The 24,081-nt window shown below is 49.3% G+C and overlaps 1 protein-coding gene across 1 annotated transcript; it reads left to right on the forward strand.

Annotated features, from left to right (window-relative positions):
• Nucleotides 13,487-23,322, forward strand: LOC8080084 (jacalin-related lectin 3). The gene is made up of 13 exons (XM_021448189.1): nucleotides 13,487-14,211; nucleotides 15,469-15,704; nucleotides 15,846-15,986; nucleotides 16,080-16,511; nucleotides 16,744-16,839; nucleotides 16,981-16,990; nucleotides 17,485-17,663; nucleotides 20,561-20,779; nucleotides 21,043-21,498; nucleotides 21,593-21,835; nucleotides 21,919-22,269; nucleotides 22,395-22,610; nucleotides 22,765-23,322. The coding sequence occupies exons 1-13, from the start codon at nucleotides 13,731-13,733 to the stop codon at nucleotides 23,059-23,061; spliced, it is 3,357 nt and encodes a 1,118-aa protein (XP_021303864.1). The 5' UTR covers nucleotides 13,487-13,730; the 3' UTR covers nucleotides 23,062-23,322.

Here is a 24,081-nt window from a genome sequence, read left to right on the forward strand (position 1 = left end):
TTAGCATACGAAACATACACTAATCAACATATTAGCACTTATCAAAACGAATCCTAGCATTATAATTACTAAGTATTAAAATAACACACTAAGAGTTATTCCAATGGCTTGGCTATTCTTATTATGGAAGCTATTTTAGAATTTGCATAGCAAAAAATAGGTTCTCAACAAATATGTTATCTGGTTTTGTAAAATAGAAAGTTGTTTGTCCCTTGATTTTCGATGACCATATATAGCTAACCACTGACACTAACTATCTAATTTTATAAAATAGTAAGGTGGTTGTGAAATTCTTTTTTTAAAAAAAGTTTTCCATTTTACAAAATGGCTAAAAATGACATTTGGCTACTAATTTTAGCCAAACTCTTAGAGTTACTCTAATAATCCTTAATTTATTTACTAGTAATAACAAAGATTATAAGACATAGATAAGTCAGTTCGCCAGATTTTTGAGTAACTCTAACAATTTGGCTATTTTGTTGTGTAGGCTATTTTAGAATTTGCATAGCAAAAAGTAGGCTCCAACAGATATGCTATCTAATTTTGTAAAATAGAAGTTGGTTGTTCTTGATTTTTGGTGGACATATATAGCCAACCACTGAAACTAGCGATCTGATTTTGTAAAATAGTAATGTTGTTGTAGACCACTTCTTTCTCAAGAAGTTTTCTATTTTACAAAATAACTAAACGATAAATTTTAATTATTAATTTTAGTCAAGCTCTTGAAGTGCTCATAAAATTTAGTATCTGAGTGGAATATTCTCTATCATGGATTTTCTTATCTTGATCCACCAACCAAACACACTGCATCTCTATCTCATCCAGGTAGATCCAAATAACCAAACACATTAAGGCCATGTTTGGTTCCTCTTGATTTTTTTAATTTCTATCACTTCGAATGTTTAGACACATGCATGAAGTACTAAATATATACTTGTCGACGAAAGCTAGTCGGCAGTCTACCTTGGGGTATACCCACGGTAGTAGTTTATCGGTAGACGGTGCGCAAACTACGAACTCGATGGTGACGCAAGACACGGACAAACTTTTTATCCAGGTTCGGCCGCCGAGTTGGCGTAATACCTACGTCCTGCGTCTGGTTGTATTGATTTGTGCTGAGAGAATATGATGTCCTAGGGGGGTCCCTTGCCCCTCCTTATATAGTCTGGAGGGCAGGGTTACAGATCTAGAAACTAATCCTAGCCGGTTACAATTGCCATGGATAGTTCGATATCAATTCCTATTCTAACCGACTAGAATCCTGCTTGATCTCCACATCTTGCTTCCTTGCGCGAAACTCCAGGCTGTCGGACCAAGCCTTGAACTCGTCTCGTAATGGGCCAAGCCTCCTGGCCCAAGTCTAGCCGTAAGGGTATAGGGGTCTATCCCCCCACAGCTAGTCCCCGAGCACCATGTATTGTGATGTAACACGCCGTCTTGAGCTTCTTCGATCAGTGAGGCTTGACGTCTTCAATAAGCAGGAAAGTCGCCCAAACAGTTGCAACGGTATTTTGACCAACTCAAAAGACAGTTGATCAACATTGACCTCGAAGAAGCAGGTTGTTCGAAGAATGCATGGTGCTCTTAATTAAAAAAGATTTCTTTCCTAGTGAAGTGTGCCCACTTTACTTTTCTGAAAAGTATAGACCTCAAAAATAGCAAGCATATTCACCGCAAGGTGAAGTGTGCCCACTTAGTCCCCGAGCCTGGTAGTAGGTGACGTAGGCACGTGGTGCCAGGGTCAAAAGAAAATTCCCCAAAGTAGTTTTGAGACTGAGATGCATCGCTAGATGCATCGTACCGATGTAGTCCCCGAGCTTGCTGGAAGGCGAAGTATGAGCCTTGTAGCAAGGTCTAAAAAATTGAATTTACCAGTCCCCGAGCATGTCATGCTCGCCTGCAATTGAAAAAAACCAATCGACCAGTCCCCAAGCACTTAGTGTGCTTCTTGGATTTATATGTTGCTATACTGTACGACCAGTCCCCAAGCGTCGAGTGCTCAGTGGTCGGTGCATGCTTTAAAGCTTTGAGCTGATAGACTGAGCGACCAGTCCCCGAGCGTCGAGTGCTCGGTGGTCGGTGCAGTCCTTCAAGTTCCGAGCTGATAGACTGGGCGACCAGTCCCCGATCGTCGAGTGCTCGGTGGTCGGTGCAGTCCTTCAAGTTCCGAGCTGATAGACTGGGCGACCAGTCCCCGAGCGTCGATTGCTCGGTGGTCGGTGCAGTCCCCGGATTGTTGACTCACTGGCGTATGTGTCTTCTTACTTTTGAAAAGATCTTTCCAATTAAAGTTGTCGTGACGAGGTCTCCTGACGATATGTCAGACGGATGCATGAAAAGTTGCGCCTGGCAACTGTACAACCGCTCTTTGCATGGTTTGAGAAAAGGAAACCATCAATTGGTACGAAAACTCCGCCGTATTAATTGTCTATAATCATTGTAAACCGAAACGCCGCGTCCGCCGCATGGCCTGCCCACTTCCCGAGAATACAGGAAGTGGGAGAGGTGGAGTCGCGGGTTTATAAGGGCCTAATAGGTCCGCCTGTACCGCTTCGCCTGCCATTGCCTTCAAACCTTACGCTCTCATCTTCTCCAATCTCCTGCATCTTCCTAACTCCAACCCACAATCGCGCCTCTAATGGCGAAGAGCGACTCCAGGAAAAGGGCCGAACTGATGGCCAAGGAGTGGAAGAAGTCTCGCAGCACCACAAAATCTCTTGGTGACCTCGTCGATATGGGGCTTCTGCACGGCGCAGAGCTCGGCGGCTGGAGGGCACCGGAGGGGGAGAGCTACCCCGACCCTCGCGCCGGTGAGATCGTCGTTTTTGAAGATTTCGTTAAGAGAGGCCTTGGTGTTCCTGTTCATCCTTTTCTTCAAGGTCTTCTTTTGTACTATGAGATCGGGATTTGCAATCTGCACCCGAACTCAATTCTCCTTATTTCCACCTTCATCCACCTGTGCGAGGCCTATGTTGGCATAGAGCCGCACTTCGATCTTTTCCGGTATCTTTTCTGCTTGAGGAAGAAGGGAGCAGTTGGAGGCTCCAAGGTTGCAGGTGGAGTATACCTCAACCTTCGTGATGGGATGAAGAATCGCTACCTGCACTGCCCATGGAACACTTCCTTGACCGAATGGTACAGGAAGTGGTTCTACATCAGGGAGGAACCGGGCAGCTCCACGTTCTGCGACGTGGGATACATTCCCGAGAAGAGGGCGAGCTGGACCGACCGCCCGGAGTTCGACGGTCCAGTGGCGGATCTCATGAAGCTGATCGACTGGTCGCGCCTAGACGGGCTTGGCGTGGTCGGCAACTTCATTTGCCGCCGGGTGATGCCCTGCCAGAAGAGGGTGCACTCGGCGTACGAGTATGCCGGAAGCGCAGACCCGACCAGGATGCGGTCGGAGATCTTGGAGAAAGCGGAGGTACAACAGCTGTTGAACGAGCTGTTTAACTTCGCGGATGGGGGCTTCATCCGTGGCAGTGATCGGGTGCAAGCCTTCAAGTTAGGACGACCAGCACCAAAGGTATGTAGCAGATTCTGTTTGATCATTCGTATATCGTCTGCAGTTGACTCATCTCTGTTGCTTTTGCAGGTCGGTGATGTCGACCGGTGCGCAGTGTATGTATCACTGGCACCGGGGATGGAAAATCCGGTGGGAGAGGTCTCGCCAGAGGAGGACGCTGCTCGGTGTACTCATTACACCAGCAGTGAGGAAGACCGAGCCCGCCCCGTCCCGACCTCCGAGGAGAGGGTAGCGGGGAAAAGGCCATTGCCGGCAGATCCCTTGCCGACACCGGAGCTGCCGGCAGATCTACCGGCGGAGAGCAGCCAAGCACCGAAGCGTCGTCGGCTCGTGCGGATCGTCGACGACGACGACGACGAGGAGGCTGCGCCGTCGTTGGTCCGTCGGCCTCGGAGCCGCCCAGACACCGCGCCGGTCGCCACTGATCGAGTGGCCAGCGGCGCCGCTGCCCCGCAAGCTGCCGAGACGGGGGCACAGGTGCCGACCAGCCGGGCAAGGAGGAGGTTCACCGCGACCCACCGTCGGTCAGACCTGTAAGTGTTCGACTTACGTATTTTGGACTCCTCTCTTTTTTTTTAACTTTTGTTCCTGTAGTGCGGCATCGGATGTCGACCCTGGCCAAACTGCCAGCCAGGGAACGGGCGAGCCTGCCCGCGGTTCTGGGGATGCGGCCCCCCAGACCACAGAGCAGCCAACAGCTGTAGTCGCGCCTGGGAGCACCGAGGGGCTCCCAAGCGCGGCGCCGACTACAACAAGCAGCCCGACCAGGGCTGGAGAGGCTCCCCCAACTGACTCCTCAGAGAAGGGAAGATCTCCGACCGCTCCTCCTGCCGGGGGGAGTGAAGTCCCCCCGCCGCCCCGAGCAGGAGCCTCTTCGGCTGCGGGCTCCCCAGGTCTGGTCCAAGGGCCAGTAATGCCTGGGACCACCACCGGGGGTGACGCAGCACAGGAGGAGGAAACCCGGGCGGCCTCCGATGACGAGGTGGAAGAGATCGAGGGTCGTCCCCGTGATGGCCGCCAACACGTGTATGTGTGGCGCCAACGCGGGGATCACTTTATCGGTCATGAGGAGCTCGCCGAGACCGAAGAGGCCGCCAGGGTGGAGCGCGCGGCCAAGCGCCTTGTCGACGAAGTCAAGGTAAGCGGCTCTTTGTACTGCTGCGCATTCTTTTGCCTTGTCTTGCATGGTCGTTATATGCTTGCTTTGTAGGACGTAATGAAAACGGCGAAGTACCGGAAACGGTGCTTTGACCATATAGAAGGCGTCATGGCCGAGAACAAGGCCCTTGCCGCGGAGGTAGACCGGTTGCGCGCGGAGGTCGGGGAGAAGGTGGTCGAGATGAGTGCCGAAAAGGAGCGTCGTCTCGACCTCGCTCGTCGTCTGGCCGACCAGTACCGGCTGCAGGAAGGTTAGTCACACGCTCCGAGCAGCTTCGCGTACTTGTATAGTTTGCTTTGCTGACCAGTTTAGGATTCACGCAGACTTGGAGGAGGAGGTGGCGAGCCTCCAACAAGAGAAGGAGCAGCTCAGCCAACAGCTCGCCGGTGCGCTGGAGTCCGGGCGGCGAGCAGAAGAGGAATTGGGTCGAAAAGACCGGGAGCTATCTGGTAATGGGTGCCGCCTTGTTGGTTGCTGCCTGCCCCTTTATTTGTCTGGTATGCCGAAAGTAACGTTTCGTTTCGTTTGCAGTGCTCAAGGTGAACACCAAAAAGCACCTGGATGACCTGATCAAGGACCGGGACTCCTGGAAGGTCAACTGTTGCAGGATCTGGAAAGGAGTGTCCCCGGTCCTAGACCTGATCAGTCCCGAGCTCCCGGAGAGCCAGCCCCGCGTGCCGCAGTTGACCCCGGTCGAGAAGGCGCAACGGGCGTGGGACTGGCTCCAGCAGTTTGTGAAGGACGCCGGGGAGTTTGCCGGCGCGCACGTCCTCAGCATGGTGCGCGCCCACTACCCCCTGGTCGACTTGAGCAGGTTGGAGAAGGGGTACCCGAAGGAAGTCGGCCCACAGGAAGCGGACGAACTTCGGGGTAATCTGCTAGACTTGTCGTCGACAGTGATCGGCGACATCAATCTGTGCGGAACGGCCACTCCTCCAGACCAGCCGAGCTCAGATAGGTCGGCCAGGGAGTTGTCGGGCGCGTCCGTTGCGGGAGATGGGCGGTCGACGCCTGCGGTCTCGACCAGCCAGGCGCCGGTGGCCCCGACCCCTTCGTCCGGGCAGCAGGGCCAGGCGGGTGATCAGCCCGAGCAGCCAGGCCAATAAAGTAGTCTGTAGGAATAGACTAGTGTTTGTCCGTCAGGGTATTTATTGTAAACTTTGTATGTAAAGTTTGTAATAAAGTTTGCTTTTTGTCATGACTGTTGTTTTGAGCGCTGTAAGAATATCTGAGTGACGTGTCACCGTATTTGTCTTGGTTGTCGCTAAGAGCATCCGTTGCAGGAATTTTGCCGAGTGCTGTGTGTGACAAGGTATGGGCCAAAAATAGAGAATTTCATTATCAAAAATTATAAGATACTTACAAAAGAAAGTCATTAAAACTTTATGGATAGAAACGTCGCAGTTTGTCGATGTGCCAAGAGTTAGGCACTCGTGTTCCGTCTGGGTATGCCAATCTGTAGGACGTAGGTCGTGTGACCTCGGTCACCACGAAGGGTCCTTCCCAGGGAGTGGATAGCTTGTGCATTCCCTCCTGGCTTGTTTTCCATCGAAGCACCAGATCGCCGACCACGAAAGAACGGTCCTTGACATTCCTGTTGTAGTATCGCCTGACTGCTGCGAGATATTTTGCTGTTCGGAGACACGACACTAAACGCTTTTCCTCCATGCAATTGATTTCGAGTCCTCTGGCGTTGTCGGCGGTCGCCTGGTCGAAGTGCTCGATTCTAGGAGATCCGAACTGTATGTCGGACGGCAAGACCGCCTCTGCACCGTACACCATGAAGTAGGGAGACACCCCTGTGTTTCGACTGGTCTGAGTTCGGAGGCCCCAGACCACAGCCGGCAATTCTTTCATCCATCGACCGGGTGCTCTGTCGTTTTCGGTGTACAGCCTTTTCTTTAGGGCGTCAACGATCATTCCGTTAGCACGTTCAACTTGACCGTTGGCACGTGGATGTGCCACTGACACATATTTTATGACTATGCCTCTGTCATCGCAGAAATCCCAAAAAGTGGTGCCAGTAAACTGAGTGCCCAGGTCGGTGATTATGCTGTTCGGAATGCCGAATCTGTGTATGATTTGATTGAGGAACTCCACAGCCTTCTCGGAGGTTGCCTTGACCAGGGGCATGTATTCAATCCACTTGGAGAACTTGTCGATTAACACGAAGACAAACTTGAAATTGCCCGGGGCTGGTTTAAATGGTCCGATCATGTCAAGCCCCCAGCAAGCAAAGGGCCAAGACGACGGGATGGTTTGAATTTCATGGGCGGGTACGTGGGTCCTCTTAGCGAAAAACTGACATCCTTCGCAATGCCGAACCAGCTTTTCTGCGTCGCTGACCGCGGTTGGCCAATGAAAACCTGCTCGGAAAGCCTTTCCGACCAGCGTTCTAGATGCGGCGTGGTTGCCGCAGGATCCGGCGTGTATGTCTTCCAAGAGCTTGATACCATCATCTTGGGGTATGCACTTGAGCAGTACTTCGGAGCTTGCGTTTTTCCGCATGAGTTTTCCGTCGACCAGGATGTAGTTCTTTGATCGTCGGATGAGACGCTCGTTCTCTGTTTTGTCCTGAAAGCCTGTCCCGTCTGATATGTATTTGATGAACGGGGTACGCCAGTCACGCCCACCGGTTGTCGGAGTAGCGTCATCTATGAGCATTGCCTCGGTGGGTTGTTTGTCGACCAGGGGGGAGCCTACGCTCGGCTCATGGATGTCCTGGACGAAAATACCCCGCGGGATTTGGGCCCGAGATGAGCCTAACTTTGACAACGCATCTGCTGCTTGGTTCTTATCCCGGACCACGTGGATGTACTCTATGCCGTAGAAGTTAGTTTCCCATTTGCGAATTTCTTTGCAGTAGAGATCCATCTTCTCGTGGGTTGCGTCCCACTCCTTGTTGAGCTGGTTGATGACCAAAGCGGAGTCGCCGTAGACATAGAGGCGCTTGACCCCCAGTTCAGCGGCTAGTCGTACGCCATGTAAGCATGCTTCGTATTCGGCGACATTGTTTGACACCGGAAAAAGGATCCGAAGGACGTAGCGGAGTTTGTCCTTGTTTGGTGATACGAACAATATCCCAGCGCCTGCACCGTTGATGTTCAAGGACCCATCAAAGAACATTGACCAGTGGTCTGAGACATCTGGAACGGAAGGCTCGTTGAGATCCGTCCATTCGGCAATGAAATCGACCAGGGCTTGAGACTTGACAGTGGTGCGACTCTGGAACTCTAGGGAAAATGGACATAATTCCATTGCCCATTTCACGATTCTGCCATTGGCGTCTTTATTGCGCAGGATGTCCCCGAGAGGAAAGCTGGTTGTCACCAGGACTCGATGGCCGTCGAAGTAGTGCTTCAGCTTTCTTGACGTTATCAGGATGGCGTATATAAGCTTCTGTATTTGTGGGTACCTGGCCTTGGATTCGTTTAAAACTTCACTTATGAAGTAAACGGGTCTCTGGACCTTGAAGACGTGACCTGGTTCATCTCGCTCGACCACTATTGTCGTGGAAACAACCCTGTCGGTTGCAGCAATGTAAAGGAGTAGGTCTTCATTGGGCTGAGGCGCTGTGAGGACAGGCGGTGAAGTGAGGAAGGTCTTAAGCTGAGTGAACGCAGCGTCGGCTTCTTCTGTCCAAGAGAATTTTTCTGACGCTTTCAGTAGTTTGAAGAAAGGGAGGCCTTTTTCTCCCAGCCTTGAGATGAAACGACTGAGGGCGGCCATGCATCCGGTTAGCTTCTGAATATCCTTGACGTTCTTCGGTGGTCGCATGTCGAGTACGGCTTTGACTTTTGAAGGGTTTGGTCGTATGCCGTCGCAACTGACGACGTTGCCGAGCAGTAGACCGGAAGGAACGCCGAAAATGCATTTCTTGGGGTTGAGCTTCCACTTGTACCTATTGAGTGCCTTGAAGGTTCGGTCTAAGTTGTCGATTAGGGTGCTCGCGTCCCTTGTTTTTACGACCACGTCGTCCACATAGGCCTCGACGAGGTCATCGCGAATCTCGTCGTGGAGGCATTGCTGGATGGCCCTTTGATAAGTGGCCCCGGCGTTTTTAAGTCCGAAAGACATGGTAGTGTAACAGTATGCGCCGAAGGGTGTGATGAAGGATGTTTTGATCTGATCTTCTTCCTTTAATGAGATCTGGTGATAACCAGAGTAGCAATCTAGAAAGGAGAGGAGTTCGCATCCGGCCGTTGAGTCGACCACCTCGTCGATGCGAGGAAGACCAAAAGGATCTTTAGGACAGTGTTTGTTGAGATCGGTGTAATCAACGCACATTCTCCATTCATTATTCTTTTTGCGTACAAGAACCGGATTGGCGAGCCAATCGGGATGATACACTTCTTTTATGAATCCGGCTGCTAGAAGCCGTGTTATTTCTGTCCTAATAGCCTCCTTTTTGTCACGAGCGAACCGTCGCAGTTTTTGCTTGATTGGTCTTGCGGTCTTCGAGACGTTTAAGGAGTGCTCGATCAGGTTTCGTGGGACACCGGGCATGTCTGCGGGTTTCCATGCGAAAACGCTCACGTTGTCCCTTAGAAACCTGACGAGCGCGTCTTCCTATTTTGGATCCAGGTTAGCCCCGATGAGGGCTGTCTTCTCGGGGTTGCCTTCGACCAGCTGCACTTCTTTGTACTCCTTGGATTTCGAATTCTTTCTGGCTGTCTCCTGCTCAGGTAATCGGAGCTGGTCGGGGGGCAGCTGTGCGGCTTGGTTTGCTGTTTCCGCCATGCGGATTGAGAGGTCAATTGCCTCGGTGATCTTGAAGCTTTCTTCTTCGCAGGTGTACGCAGTGTAGACGTTGCCTCTGACGGTTAGGACACCCTTCTCCGTGGGCATCTTAAGGACTAGGTATGAGTAGTGCGGGACTGCCATGAACTTTGTCAGCGATGGGCGGCCCAGTATGGCGTGGTCGGTCCCGTCGAAGTCCGCGACTACGAAGTTGATGAACTCCGTCCGGAAGTGATCGGGTGTGCCGAATTGGACAGGCAATGTTATCTGTCCGAGGGGCACCGAACTTTGACCTGGCAAAACCCCCCAGAATTGGGCGTCGTAAGGTTTTAGTTGCGCCGGTGATATCTTGAGGGCGGGCAGGCTGTTGCGGAAGAGGATGTCGATGGAGCTTCCCCCGTCCACGAGCACGCGCTCGAATCTGATACTATTGATGCAGGGATCAAGAATCAGTGGGAAACGACCCGGCTCTGGGATAGCGGCCCACTGGTCATTCCTGCTGAACGAGATCTCCCTGTGGGACCACGCGGGAAATTTCGGATCTGCGATCAGCCCGTCCGTGCTGTCTATGTTGAGGCAGGCTCTCTTTAACAGCTTTCTTTCTCGCTTGGACTCAGTGGAGACCTTGCCCCCGAAAATGGAGTGGACCACGTCGGTGGGGCTGACGTATTGGTGTCGGGGGTCCCTGTCTTGGTCCTCATCCTCATCTTCGTGGTCGTGCCCGTCGCGCTTGTTATTTTTCTTGGCGGAGTCCTCTTGGGCGGCCCACCGTGTATAGATACTTTTGAGGACGCGGCACTCTTCCATCGTATGGCTAGATTTTGGGTGTAGCTGGCACGGTCCCTTCAACGTTTTGTTGTAGTCGTCTTGGTAGTCCCGTCGTCCATTGGGACGTTTGACCGTATTTACTTCGTGGTCGTATTCGCGAGGGCGCTTTCCTCTGAAGTCATCGCGGCTGTCGCGCCGCCGATCCCAAACCTCTCGGTGATCGCGGTTGTCGGAGCGGCGGTGATTTCTGTTGTCGTAGCGACCACGACCGTCATCTCGTCGGGAGGGCTGGTCGGGGCCTCTCGCATCGTCTCGGATTAGTTTTTCTGCGTCATCAGCATCGGCGTAATTTTTAGCCGTGGCGAGGAGCTCTGCTACCGTTGATGGGCGCTTACGCAACAGCTTGTTCCTCAGCGCTTCATGGAAACGCAAGCCCTTGATAAAGGTTGATATGGCCTCGTCATGAGAAATCTTCGGGATTTTGAGGCGCATATCCGAGAATCGTCGGATGTAATCGCGCAGAGGTTCATTCTTCCTGTCTCTTATCCTTTCAAGGTCATACTTGTTTCCGGGCTGCTCGCATGTGGCGATGAAGTTGTCGATGAAAGCCTGTCGTAGCTCTTCCCAAGAGTCGAAGGAGTCCTCGGGCAAGCCGAGAAGCCACTGATGACCAGCCTGGTCGAGGACTACGGGGAAGTAGTTAGCCATGACGTGCTCATCTCCTGCCGCTGATCGGACGGCGATTTCATAGAGAGTGATCCAGTTCTCTGGATTTTCCTTGCCGTCGTATTTTTTAAGTTTTTCGAGTTTGAAATTGCGGGGCCACACGACCTGGCGGAGGTGTGAGGAGAACTGCCTTAGGCCCGGAGGACCGTGAGTTGCATCGTACTCGATGCGGCGCAGGTTTTCGTGGACTGCCCTCTCTGCGGCGCGCCTGTTGATGCGGTCCCGGGCATCTTTGGGAGGGATGTTGTGGCGGAGATCCCTGTGTTGATTTTCTTCTTGGCCGCGTGCGCGGTTCTGCTGGCGGCGGCCATCGGCGTCCCGACCACCATCGTCGCGCCGTGAGTCCCCTCGATGGTTGTCGGGGGAGCGGCTGCGGTGACGCCTGCTGGGTGAGGCCCGGCTACGATTAGTCTGGTCGGAGGCGGCTTCCGTATAAGAAACGTCCTGGACTCTCTTGAGCAGAGTGGCTGTCTGTCCCATCGCGGCGATCAGGTGTGCTCGGATGCTGGTCCGGACTCCCTGGCATTCGGGGGTGTCAGGAAGCCGATCCAGGTTGGCCATGGCGACAGCCACGTTGGCGCTTGGCGTTTTGTAGACCGGCTGGTCCCCGACCATGTCAAAGGCATTGTTGAGGTTACTTGGTGGCATCTGTTGTTGCTCGTCCGCACGCCGTCGGGCGCGATCGGCGTTACGCTGTTCGCGGAGTTGCCTCTGGTCATCTGTTTCTCCGTCAACAGCCGGTTCGTCGGCGCTGACATTGAACACAATATCCCCTCGCCGGGGAGGGAATATCGGGAATCGGTCGAAACCCGGAGGGTGTGAAGGAAAATCCAGGTCGTAGCCCTCGTCTTCGGTGTTTATAACCTCGGTGGGGACGGAGCCGGTGCTTGAGTTGGTGCTGGAAACCTGGCCGTCCCGTAGCTCTCGGATGGTCACCATGTTGACATGGTGACGATTGTTCCTTGTCGGCGACCAGCTCGCTTTGCTGAAAACGGATTGGACATGCTGTGAGTAAACAGAGGCCGAGTTGTTCAGGCCGCAAGGATAGTCTTCCTTTTTGAGCTCGACGGATCGTCCTGAGGGGGTTGAGGTTATCGTCAGGGACGTTCCCAGCCGTTCGTGTGTGGCGACACGAGTTGGCCGGCGGAATTTCGAAAAATCCGCTCGAGCAGCTTGGTCGGGCCGGCGCAGAACTCCATCTATTAGTTGGGAGACTTCGAGTAGCTTGGAGTCAGCGTGATCGAGCGCTTGGAGGAGGTCCGAGCAGTCGATCTCCTTTCCCTTGTAGAGCGGGAACGGTGGTCGGGAGCTTGGTGCCGTCATGCGTGTGGTCGGAGACGGCGTGATCTCAGATTGGATCTGGATCTCTTTCGGAACCGTGGTCGCGAAGCCGCCGCTGCACGTCGTCCACGTGATCTGGCCGACGGTGAACGTGAGGCCTTCGGGCACGGTCGCGGAAGCTGGGATCGTGACCATCTTGTTCGCCGGAGAAGTTGCACGCACACCCCCTACCTGGCGCGCCACTGTCGACGAAAGCTAGTCGGCAGTCTACCTTGGGGTATACCCACGGTAGTAGTTTATCGGTAGACGGTGCGCAAACTACGAACTCGATGGTGACGCAAGACACGGGCAAACTTTTTATCCAGGTTCGGCCGCCGAGTTGGCGTAATACCTACGTCCTGCGTCTGGTTGTATTGATTTGTGCTGAGAGAATATGATGTCCTAGGGGGGTCCCTTGCCCCTCCTTATATAGTCTGGAGGGCAGGGTTACAGATCTAGAAACTAATCCTAGCCGGTTACAATTGCCATGGATAGTTCGATATCAATTCCTATTCTAACCGACTAGAATCCTGCTTGATCTCCACATCTTGCTTCCTTGCGCGAAACTCCAGGCTGTCGGACCAAGCCTTGAACTCGTCTCGTAATGGGCCAAGCCTCCTGGCCCAAGTCTAGCCGTAAGGGTATAGGGGTCTATCCCCCCACAATACTCCCTCCATCTTAAATTATAAGTTATTTCAAGAATCTTGGAGAGTTAAAACATCTCAAGTTTGACCAAAATTATAGAAAAAATTACAAAGTTTTGTGGCATCAAATAAATATACTATGAAAATATAATTAATGAAGAAACCTAATGGTTAGTTGATATCATAAATATAAATTATCCTATCATATAAATTTAGTTAAACTTGAGATACTTTGATTCTCCAAAATTTTTAAAATGACTTATAATTTAGGACGAAAGAGTACTATTTACGAAACTAAAAACACAGCTTAAAAATAATTTACAAAACTAAAATACTAATTATTAAATTAAACAAAAATGCTACCATATACGGTACCTATTAAATTTTACTAACACACAACCCAAACACCCCGTAAAAGAATGAACTCGCGCGAGTCTATCCAAAAAAAATTCACCGATGAAACTGCGTCGCTCGGACGCTGCGTGGCATGATGCCGGCCCCAAAGCCTAACCAAACACGCAGAGGCGGTTCCCCAACCTACCCGCCCTGTTCTTCCCACGTGTATCACACACCTGGACCAATCTGCTCGCTGCGCTGCCCCCGACCCCGAGTCGGCCGTCGCTTTCTTTGTGGCTTGTTCATCAGAAACCTCTCCTCCCAATCCGCCGCCTGCCTTGCTCTTGCTCTTGCTCTCCTAGCGCGCTCGTCTAGTCGTCGCCATATCTTCTCCACACTTCTCCGCTCTCCGGCGTACGGCTCCGATCCGTACACGTACAATCCAAACCCTCCTTAAAACTCCGCCCCGAGCAGGCGCAAGGAGTGCTGTGGAAGGTGGAATCGCCAGAAAATGCCCTCCGTCCTCCACCTTCTCTTGCTGCTGCTCGCCGCCTCGGCCGCGGCGGCAGCCACCGCTGGCGCTGGCGCTGGCGCTGGCACCAGCGGGGACCCGCGGGCGTACGAGGCGCTGTTCGACGCGTGGTGCGCGGAGCACGGGAAGGCCTACGCCACGCCCGAGGAGCGCGCGGCGCGGCTGGCCGTGTTCGCGGACAACGCGGCCTTCGTCGCCGCGCATAACGCCCGCGTCAACGCCGCTGGTGGCGGCGGCGCGCCCCCGTCCTACACGCTCGCGCTCAACGCCTTCGCGGACCTGACACACGAGGAGTTCCGGGCCGCGCGGCTCGGCCGCATCGCGGCGGGGGCGGCGGCGCTCCGGAGCCCCGCCGCGCCCGTGTACCGGGGCCTCGACGGCGGTCTGGGCGCGGTGCCCGATGCGCTGGACTGGAGGGAGAATGGGGCCGTCACCAAGGTCAAGGACCAAGGCAGCTGCGGTGAGCGTCCGTTTACTCCATCTACTCTATGCTTTGCTTTGCTTAGGTTGGTATTTGCAAGACCCATCTGTTTCCCACATCACAGTTCAGAAGATTGCTTGTTAGGGACACCATTGGCAACTCTATGGTTAACACATCTAAACGAAGCACACAGTAGGGAGTTAATCCATTTGACCCTTCCCAAGGAGTAAGTTCGATTCGTAGAATTAAGCTTAACAGTTGAAGGGAGCCGAGGCTGATGAAACTTTTCAAATTCATCCGGTGCACTGAAACATGGGTGATTGGTCAGTCGACAAGAATAGCTCGTTTGCTTTTCTATACTCGATTAAATCATGCCTCTGGTGTTTCTCATCTTGTCCGATTATAATTTTTCCAATGCTTAGTGCCTCAGAGGATGTGACACAAGTCAACCTTAAATGTTTTGTTTACATGATCATATGCAATTGTACTAACTAGAAGTTTCAAACTGTATGGTCTCAGTCATTTGAAGCTTTTTAGCTCTTTCCAGGCACTAGATCCAAACAACACGAGTTTTTGCTATAACAAAGTCAGGAAATGACTACCACCTGTACTTAGAGTTAAATTAAGTCATTTGAATGATCTGGCGACAGCTAGATATGTCAGAGATCAAAAGTCACATGCAAAAATCCTTCAAAATAAGTTTCACAATCCATGTGAGATTCTTCATTGCGTTCATTGAGAAGTCAGCTACATGTCTTGTTTCTGTTTACAATGTTGCACTGATGAATTGCATACGGAGTATATGGATAGACTTTTAGCTTCTAATTACTGTTGGAAATTGAAATAGACGTACGTGTCTTGAATATATTATGTATGTAATGCACCTGGCCATTATGAAGTTCATAAGATTGTTGGAAATATAAGTGGCTCAGTGCTTATGCTTCCAGCAATCCAGTGTCTGTTAGGGATTTAGTGATATATCAGGGTGGCTACATTAAAAATTGGGGGGGGGGAGCATTTATACATCTTATATAATACACACACACAAGGGCCTTCTCAAAAAACTTGTTTTACAATGTAGTAGAAGTACTAGTAGGAATGATGCTTGGCAATAGTCTGATCTGCTTTGGCATAGTCTTCCTTGAGTCCTTGACTTGTATCTAGTTTTTTCCCCCTTCTGTTGAAGCCCCTTTTGATGATAATTCTCCTTTAAATTTTGGTGTTAATTTGGTACCTATTTGCAATCATTGTATGTGCCACAAATTAATGTGTCTTAATTTCTTTATTGGTGTTCAGGAGCTTGCTGGAGTTTTTCCGCTACAGGTGCTATGGAAGGAATAAACAAAATCAAGACAGGCTCTCTGGTCAGTCTTTCTGAACAGGAACTAATTGACTGTGACAGATCTTATAATAGTGGCTGTGGTGGTGGCCTCATGGATTATGCTTATAAGTTTGTGGTTAAAAATGGTGGAATTGACACAGAGGAGGACTACCCCTATCGTGAAGCAGATGGGACATGTAACAAGAACAAGGTAACATGGGGTTTCAGAAAAGTACCTGCACAAACTGTTTAGTGCCTCGCTTTATGTCAATAAAGCGGGGGAAACCTTTTCTCTAAAAAAAACTGTTTAGTGCCATGCCATGTTTATGTGATGTGTTTGTTTATATTACAGCTGAAAAAGCGAATTGTGACAATTGATGGTTACTCTGATGTACCTTCCAACAAAGAAGATTTGTTACTTCAGGCTGTTGCCCAGCAACCAGTTAGTGTAGGAATATGTGGCAGCGCTAGAGCATTTCAACTATACTCCCAGGTACAGATACATAATTAGTTTCTCCTGTCACTGACACGTGTTACAGAACAGTAACCAATTATTTTGCTTCCCTTCTAATATTTTCTTATGCAGGGTATCTTTGATGGTCCATGTCCAACATCTCTTGATCATGCTGTGCTAATTGTGGGTTATGGCTCTGAAGGTGGCAAGGATTACTGGATTGTGAAAAACTCTTGGGGTGAAAGTTGGGGAATGAAGGGCTATATGCATATGCATCGAAACACTGGTGATTCCAAGGGTGTCTGCGGTATAAACATGATGGCATCATTTCCTACCAAATCAAGCCCCAATCCTCCTCCTTCACCAGGCCCAGGTCCAACCAAGTGCAGTCTGCTTACATACTGTCCTGAAGGATCCACCTGTTGTTGCTCGTGGCGTATCTTGGGCTTTTGTCTTTCCTGGAGCTGTTGTGAACTGGACAATGCAGTTTGCTGCAAGGATAACAAATCCTGCTGCCCTCATGACTATCCTGTCTGCGATACAGATCGCGGGCTGTGTCTCAAGGTTTGTTCGCTTGACATTTGTGTAATCTGTTTGAACTTTAGCCATGTTTGTGAGGCCACTGACCTGCATCAAAGTTTGTTAGTGTTTGTTCTAATCTTTTCTAAATTAATTTTCTTCTTTATTTGATTATTACCTTTCATCTTTCAGTTATATATGGACTTTACCATGTACGGTCGTTTAAAACATTTCAGTAACTGACATCTTAACTGAGTACTTTGATTTATGGTATCAGGCCAGCGGCAACTCTTCTGCTATAGAAGGAATCAGGAGGAAACGGACTTTCTCTAAAGCTCCCTCGTGGACTGGCTTAGTGGAATTGATGGACCATTGAGCATATAATCAGATATGGATGGAAGGTAAGAATAAGATTATGTAAACTTGCTTTGGCTAGCACTGTTATACTATTTGACGTCCATTTCTTATTGCAACCCACCCATGCTGACCGTTGTCTGTCTCCAACAATTAACAGGTCCAAGCAGGTTTTTGTGCGATCCGTAGGTCGGCTAGTGGCCTTGTTCAGGTGCCCTGCCACATTCCTGTATGTTTACCCGCCGCATTGCACCGAGATGCCTGGATTTGCTCTGTATTATTGAACCCTGCTCTGGTGTAAAGTTTCACGATCGTACATGTATATGTCAGACTTGTATTAGCCTATGAATTAGAGAGGCCCTGCACGGATGTTTTACCGCGGTTGAAGACTATTGAGGGCCAGGCACCATAATAATAAAGAAATAGAACTTTGTCTAATGTTTTGGGTACACAAGGTTGCATCTAGCGCTGGCCGATGTGTGTTTCTCCTTTAGTCTTCGTACGAACAGTCTTTCAAAAAAGGAATCCGTTCCCGTGAGTTGAACGGATTCATAGTGTATTGTATCTTATTGCTTAACCGTGATGTGCGCCTTCTTGTTAAAACAGGCGAGTAGGCTGTAGGCATAACGCGGCATGAACTTGACTATGCCATGCAATTGCGTAGAAGAAAGCGACAGCGACAGCGAAAGCGAAGAGGGCAAGGAGAAGGGCCTGGTGGATTGGGTGCGGAACTGCTTGGTCAGGGTCACCGTCGGCGAGCCCATCGACCCACTGGAGATCTTCACCCGTGTTGCTCCACCTGCCGGCGGCTCCCCGCGAGATCGCCGACCATCTGCTCCACCTGTCGATTAGGACGAATTCAGCAACATCTTCAGGCGCGGCCGTCTTCATGCCGAGCTCTAACGGAGACCCTTTCCCGTTTCGAGCTGTCCCTGCTGCTCTTCTCCTGGCGTAGAAGCACTGCACTGTATTATATCTTCCTGTTGGACTTGGGAGCCAGAGGGCATCGCTGGGTGAAGACTGAAGTAGAATCCTCTGTGTCTGAAATGAATAAGGAGAAAACTTTTTTAGCTCTAAACCTTTGTTATTTTTAGAGAATCACTTCAGGCCTTGTTTAGTTCCCAAAAAAAATTATAAAATTTTTCAAATTTTCTGAATCTTGCGGCACATGTATGAAGCATTAAATATAGATAAAAATAACTAATTACACAATTTACATATAATTTGAGAGACGAATCTTTTGAACCTATTTAGTCTATGATTGGACAATATTTATCAAATATAAACGAAAATGCTACAGTACTCATTTTACTAAAAATTTTGTAACTAAAAAAGGCCTCATGTAAAAAAACTCGACTCGCAGGGGAGACAGCCCCAGGCATTGTGCTTAAGAAGAAGAAGACCTTCTCACGCAGGCCGAGAAAACCCCCAAAGCTCTACCCCACACATACACAGTGGTACCGTAGCTCACGTGAGACGGACCTGGCCTTAGACCTGTGCTTTGGTGTGGGACAAACAAGAGGATTTTTTTCAATATGCTGGTAAACTACGCCACCTCCAGCCACCAAATTCGCCCCGGAGGTGTTTGGCAAATAGATTCTCAACGTGTCTAGCTGTGATCTATTATCTTCTCATTGGTGTCAACGACTTGTGGTTCTCCTCTTTTTTTTGAAATGGGTTTTCAAATTATTAATTTCACATCAAATCAAAACCAAAACCAAAATAAATAAACAATAAGAGTAACTTCAAGAGACTCTTTAAATCCTTGCTAAATGTTAAAGATTAGCAATAAAGGTTTTAATAAAAAAAACTATACTACAACAGCTTTTCTAAATGGTTATTCAAATATAGTCACTTTTATTTCGGATTTTTTGTTAGCTAAAAATAGAAGATGAGAATAACTTTCATAGAGTGCACATGAGATTTATAAAGACCATTGAAGAATAAAAAGATACAGAAAACTGATTTTTATGCGAGTGCTAAAGAATGATTTAGCGAGTAGAATTTAGAACGACTCTTGCGGAGCCAGCCCTGGCCCCCTATGCGTTCTTCTGCTCCACGTCGGTGGAAAATGTGCCGGCGCCGTGAAGCCGTCGCATTCGCCGTGGAGAAATATATTCCGATCCTCGATACGCCGGTGATGGCGCCGTATGCTGCGAACCTGCCCGCCCAGCCGCAAACGTGATAGGCTGACGGTGATGGATGCCTTGGGTGGTGAGCTGGTGGCTGTTGTCTGTTGAGCGTCAGGCGAAGCAGCGACCCTCCCCGATTCGGTCACGTCCGCCGTCGCGTCCGACGCTTCGCTTCCGCCTTCGGACGAGCGGCGCGCGCGCGCGCGCTAGCAGCGTGTGGGTGTGGATCGCTCTCCCCGCGATTCCCTAACGCCAACGCGCAGGCGTTGCTCTCCAGTTCATAAAGGCGAGTATGGCGGAAAACGAGATCCCCACCAAATTCGTTTTTAGCGTGGCCGGGAGGCGCGCGGGGCCAAGACGGCATCGAGCTCGTCGGCGCTTCGAAAGTTGAAGCACGCGGAGAGCACATTGCCAGATTGATTGGGTAATCCTTTTCTACTGTTTTTTTTTTCTATTTATGATTTTTATTTGACTTACTGTCCAGATTGATGAAATTAGCCATGCTGCAGAACTAGGGTTCATGAAACTGATTGCCATGTTTAGTCAATGTGTCCACTTGTTGAAACGAAGTCAAGACTAGCCCGGTGAAGTGCAAGCAAGCAACCCCTTCTCGAAGATGGAATCAAGAACCCAGCAAGTTACATTTGCTAGGTGAGTGCCACCACATCACCTCCACTCACAACAGGCAGAATAACGAGTGAAAGAAAAAAACATTATATTGCAGGACTCATATCATAAGAAATGTGGCTTCTTTAATTTCCCATCGCTAGTTTGCAGGGAATCATGCAAAGGTCGGTGTGGCCTGGGATTGCAGATCAGTAAAAGACGAATATGAGGGGCTGGAAACAGACTGATAATCGCGTCATGGAAACTGTGTGCGTGAATTGGCTCCAGTAGGTCAGAGAATCTAGTTCCCTTGTTTGCTTTCAGGTCTCCTCAACCGTTAGCGCTGCCGCCTGCTTGCGAGTTGTGACTAGTGGCTGGTTTCGCCCTGGCATCCTTTGCTTTAGTCATCCTATAAATTGGCAGGGGCATGCTTCTTCTTGTCTTATTAAACTCACAACACGATAGCAGGGGGTAGTAGAAGGCATAAGCTCAGTTCTCTGACTCTCAAGTGCTTGTGCGGTTGAGCCTATTTGCGCAACGAAAAATGGTACTTTCTTTTGTTTGTTTGTAAGCTTGTATGTGCACGTGCACACAGATATTTCTGTGATTGTTTTCCAAAACAGATGTGTGTCGGTAATGGTCCAATGAACTTCTAAGTATGCATAGAACCTTCAAAAATGCCATCGTATAATTGTGCAGAATAGTTGGGATCACAGCACGTGATAAACCATTTGGAGTTTTCATTTGCCATTTTTGGAAATTGGACACTTTTGGACCTTTTCTTGGAAATCTTAGAATCTGGAACAGGACTTGCGTCCAATGATGCTTTTTTCCTTCCATGAAAACTTACCAACTGAATGCAATAGCAACACTCAATTTTGCTGGATATGAATTTAATAAAGTTAAAAACACAATTGTTTTTGTTATTATATGTCATATAGTTTTTAGAATTCAAGTTCTGATACCATGTTCTAACAAAAAGTTGTTATCTATGTCCACTAGAGCATCAAAAGCATTAATGGAAAGAGTCCCATAGTGGTTGGACCTTGGGGAGGGACAGGAGGATACCCTTGGGATGACGGTGTGTACTCAACAATACGCCAGATCGTGATTGGCCATGGTGCAGCTATTGACTCAATAAGGATTGAGTATGATCTGAAAGGAAGGTCAGTTTGGTCAGAAACACGTGGAGGTACTGATGGAGGTTCTGAAACCGATAAGGTATACTTCACTAAATCATCCCTGAAGCATTTGTATTTATTTTGATCTCAAATAACCCTATTTGGATGCTGATGAACTTCAAAGATAAATTTTCATTTTGTTAATCTGATTTACTCTAGCTGCAATGAGTTTGTACTCGACAAGCCTAATTGTATCTCTATTCTAATCCAGACAAGTCTTCTGTGTTGATGAAGAAGTTCAGAACTTCAAGTCAGTTTTCATGTCTGTTTGACAAAACTGTTCATGCTTTGTATAATCTGCAGGTGAAACTAGATTTTCCAGATGAAGTCCTTGTGTCTGTAAGTGGGCACTATGGATCTGTTTGTGGGACACCGGTCATCATAAGATCATTGACATTTCAGAGCAACAGTTCGACGTATGGACCTTTCGGCACCGAAGATGGGACACCTTTCTCACTTCCAGTGAGCAGCGGCAAGATCATTGGATTTCATGGGCGGTCTGGGTCATATCTCAACTCAATAGGTTTCTACCTGAAGCAAGTGCATTTTCCAAATCCGATGAATTCTCCAGCTTCACCTATGAGCCTCCCAAGCTCACAAAGTAGAAATGGCTATGGTTTCAGTGGTGATACTGGACCTGACATGGTTCTCGCCGTGCGAGATAGAGGCGATAGCTATGCTGTTTATGCTAGCAATCAGCCCAAGCAGCAATATACAAACCCATCACCTGACTACAATGATGGAGCGCTCTGGAACAAGGTGTGACAAACTAGCCTACCATATGCATCCTGTTCGCTTGTTATCAGATAATTGTACAAACTTTAAATTCTGAAATCTCAACTTCGCCTTGCAGATGGTTTCTTTCCCCAGTTATTATGGAGATACAGGAGCTGCAGCCATGAGCAGCCCTCAAACTTATGGTCCCTGGGGTGGAAGTGGTGGCACCATATTTGATGACGGTGTATACACTGGTGTGTGGCAGATCAATTTAACACGTGCAGTGGGAATTTCTTCTATTAAGGTTCTGTATGATCGAAATGGGCAGGCAGTATGGGGTAACAAGCATGGATTCAGTGGAGGTGTTATACCTGACAAGGTAATGTAACTGCTGTATCAGTTTTGTTGCTGAACAGTAACGTTTATCAGGTTGGGATGTTCTGACAACTTTTGTCTTGGCAGATAATATTTGATTTCCCGTCAGAGGTGTTGACTCATATAACCGGGTTCTATGATTCAGCAATAATCATGGGCCCAACCGTGGTCAGATCTCTAACGTTTCACACGAACAAGCGGACATATGGACCATATGGGGATGAGTATGGCACATACTTCTCCACAAGTTTTACAAATGGAAGGATAGTAGGATTTCATGGCAGGGAGGGGTGGTACATCGATGGAATTGGAGTTCATGTTCAGGAAGGCAAATTGGCATCACAGCGATTTGTTAGCAGACCAAAGACCGCGACTAGCCCATCGGTACAGTACAACATGCTTGCTCAAGCGCCGAGCAATACATATACAGACAATGAGGTAACTAAAATTCTTGCGAGCCTGAAACTCTGAATCCGGTTGGGAAACGTGGAACCATCACCAGCATTTCTGCAGGGGAGATAGCTGAAACAGACAGTGATCCATACACTCTAATCGTTTTGCAGGTTGCTTATGGCATGGTGAAAGAACCGGTTCCTATGGGACCAGGACCATGGGGTGGGGAGGGAGGCCGGGCGTGGGACGACGGAGTTTACACTGGCGTGAAGCAAATCTACATCATGAGAGGAGCATTCATCGGGTCGATACAGATCGAGTATGACAGGAGTGGCCACTCCATCTGGTCTTCAAGGCATGGGAACAGCGGCCACATAACCCACAGGGTGAGTGCTACTGCTGAATCAAGTTTCTCGCATGTTCATCCATCTCCATCCCCTTGCCACTATATGCTATGCTATGCTATGCTATGCTATGACTACGAGGCCTGCATCTTTCTTCAGCATCGTGACATCGTTTTTCCCTTGAACGCATGTGCAGGTCAAGCTGGACTTCCCGCACGAGGTGCTGACGTGCGTGTACGGCTACTACAACACTAACAGGGAGGACGGGCCCCGGGTCCTGAGGTCGCTGACGTTCATCACCAACAGGGGCAAGTACGGGCCTTTCGGCGACGAGTTCGGATCCTACTTCTCGTCGGCGACGACGGAGGGGAAGGTGGTGGGGTTCCACGGCCGGAGCGGGCAGCACCTGGACGCCATCGGCGTGCACATGCAGCACTGGCTCGGGGACAGGAGGCCTGCCCCCAAGTACGTGTTGTCCAAGTACCTATTCTGATCACCGGGCTGGTCAGCTTATACGAGAGGGATGTATCTAATTTTTGGGCTGGTCGATTTAATTTACTTGTAGCTTCAGCATTTGTTGGTCTTCATTCCCTGTATTCGGGGCATACACCAAACATATCGATCGAATTGAAGAGATGTAGTTGTCCAAGTACATCATCCTCTCTGTTGAATTTCAATACATCCTTTGTCAGTTCTAATGCCCAATATTCGAATGTGCTGCTGCTTGCTATGAACGCAGAGGCAGGGTGCTCCATCTTTTTATGAGGTCTTTTTCTTTAAGAAAAGTAGTTTCCCTATGTTTTATTCAAAGAATAAAATACACTCTTCAGCGTCCGAGTTAAGCGTATTCGAGGCGCGTTCACCATCTTTTATTCTTTTATATGAATTATTTTCTTTTATTAGGGTGCATTTGTTATAGATCTCCAGCTCCTTGGGTGGAGCAGCATTATTTGGCTCCAGATAGCTTCTCTAGAAGAACAGAAGGACCCTCGGTAAAATTGCTTCTGTGCATAAAAATGGTAAAATATTTATAATACATTTATCTTTTTCTCTTCTTTTATTTTTTTCCCCTCCCCTTCTATTTTCCCTTTCTTTCCCTTCTCTCTTTCATATCCACTTGGCCCTTCCTGTCTCCCTTTGCTTCGCCTTGTCCGTCACGGCTCGCGAGCCTCCACTGTCCAGCTTCAACCGTCGTTCGCCCCGCGCTCCATCACCACCATGCAACCCGCTCGAAAGAGGAGGGGCGTTTTGGGAGGGCCCGCATCCGCATGCATGGACGGAGGGGCGTTTTTTTCTCCCTGGGGTGAATTTTGGTATCCAACTGGCCTTGTTTAGATCCGAAAAAATTTCGAATTTCGACACTGTAGCACTTTCGTTTTTATTTGTCAAACATTATCCAATCATAGAGTAACTAAGCTTAAAAGATTCATCTCACGATTTACAGACAAACTGTGCAATTAGTTTTTGTTTTCATCTATATTTAATGCTCCATGCATATGCCGTAAGATTTGAT

The sequence above is a fragment of the Sorghum bicolor genome, chromosome 9, assembly GCF_000003195.3.
Source record: "Sorghum bicolor cultivar BTx623 chromosome 9, Sorghum_bicolor_NCBIv3, whole genome shotgun sequence".
Classification (NCBI taxonomy): domain Eukaryota; kingdom Viridiplantae; phylum Streptophyta; class Magnoliopsida; order Poales; family Poaceae; genus Sorghum; species Sorghum bicolor.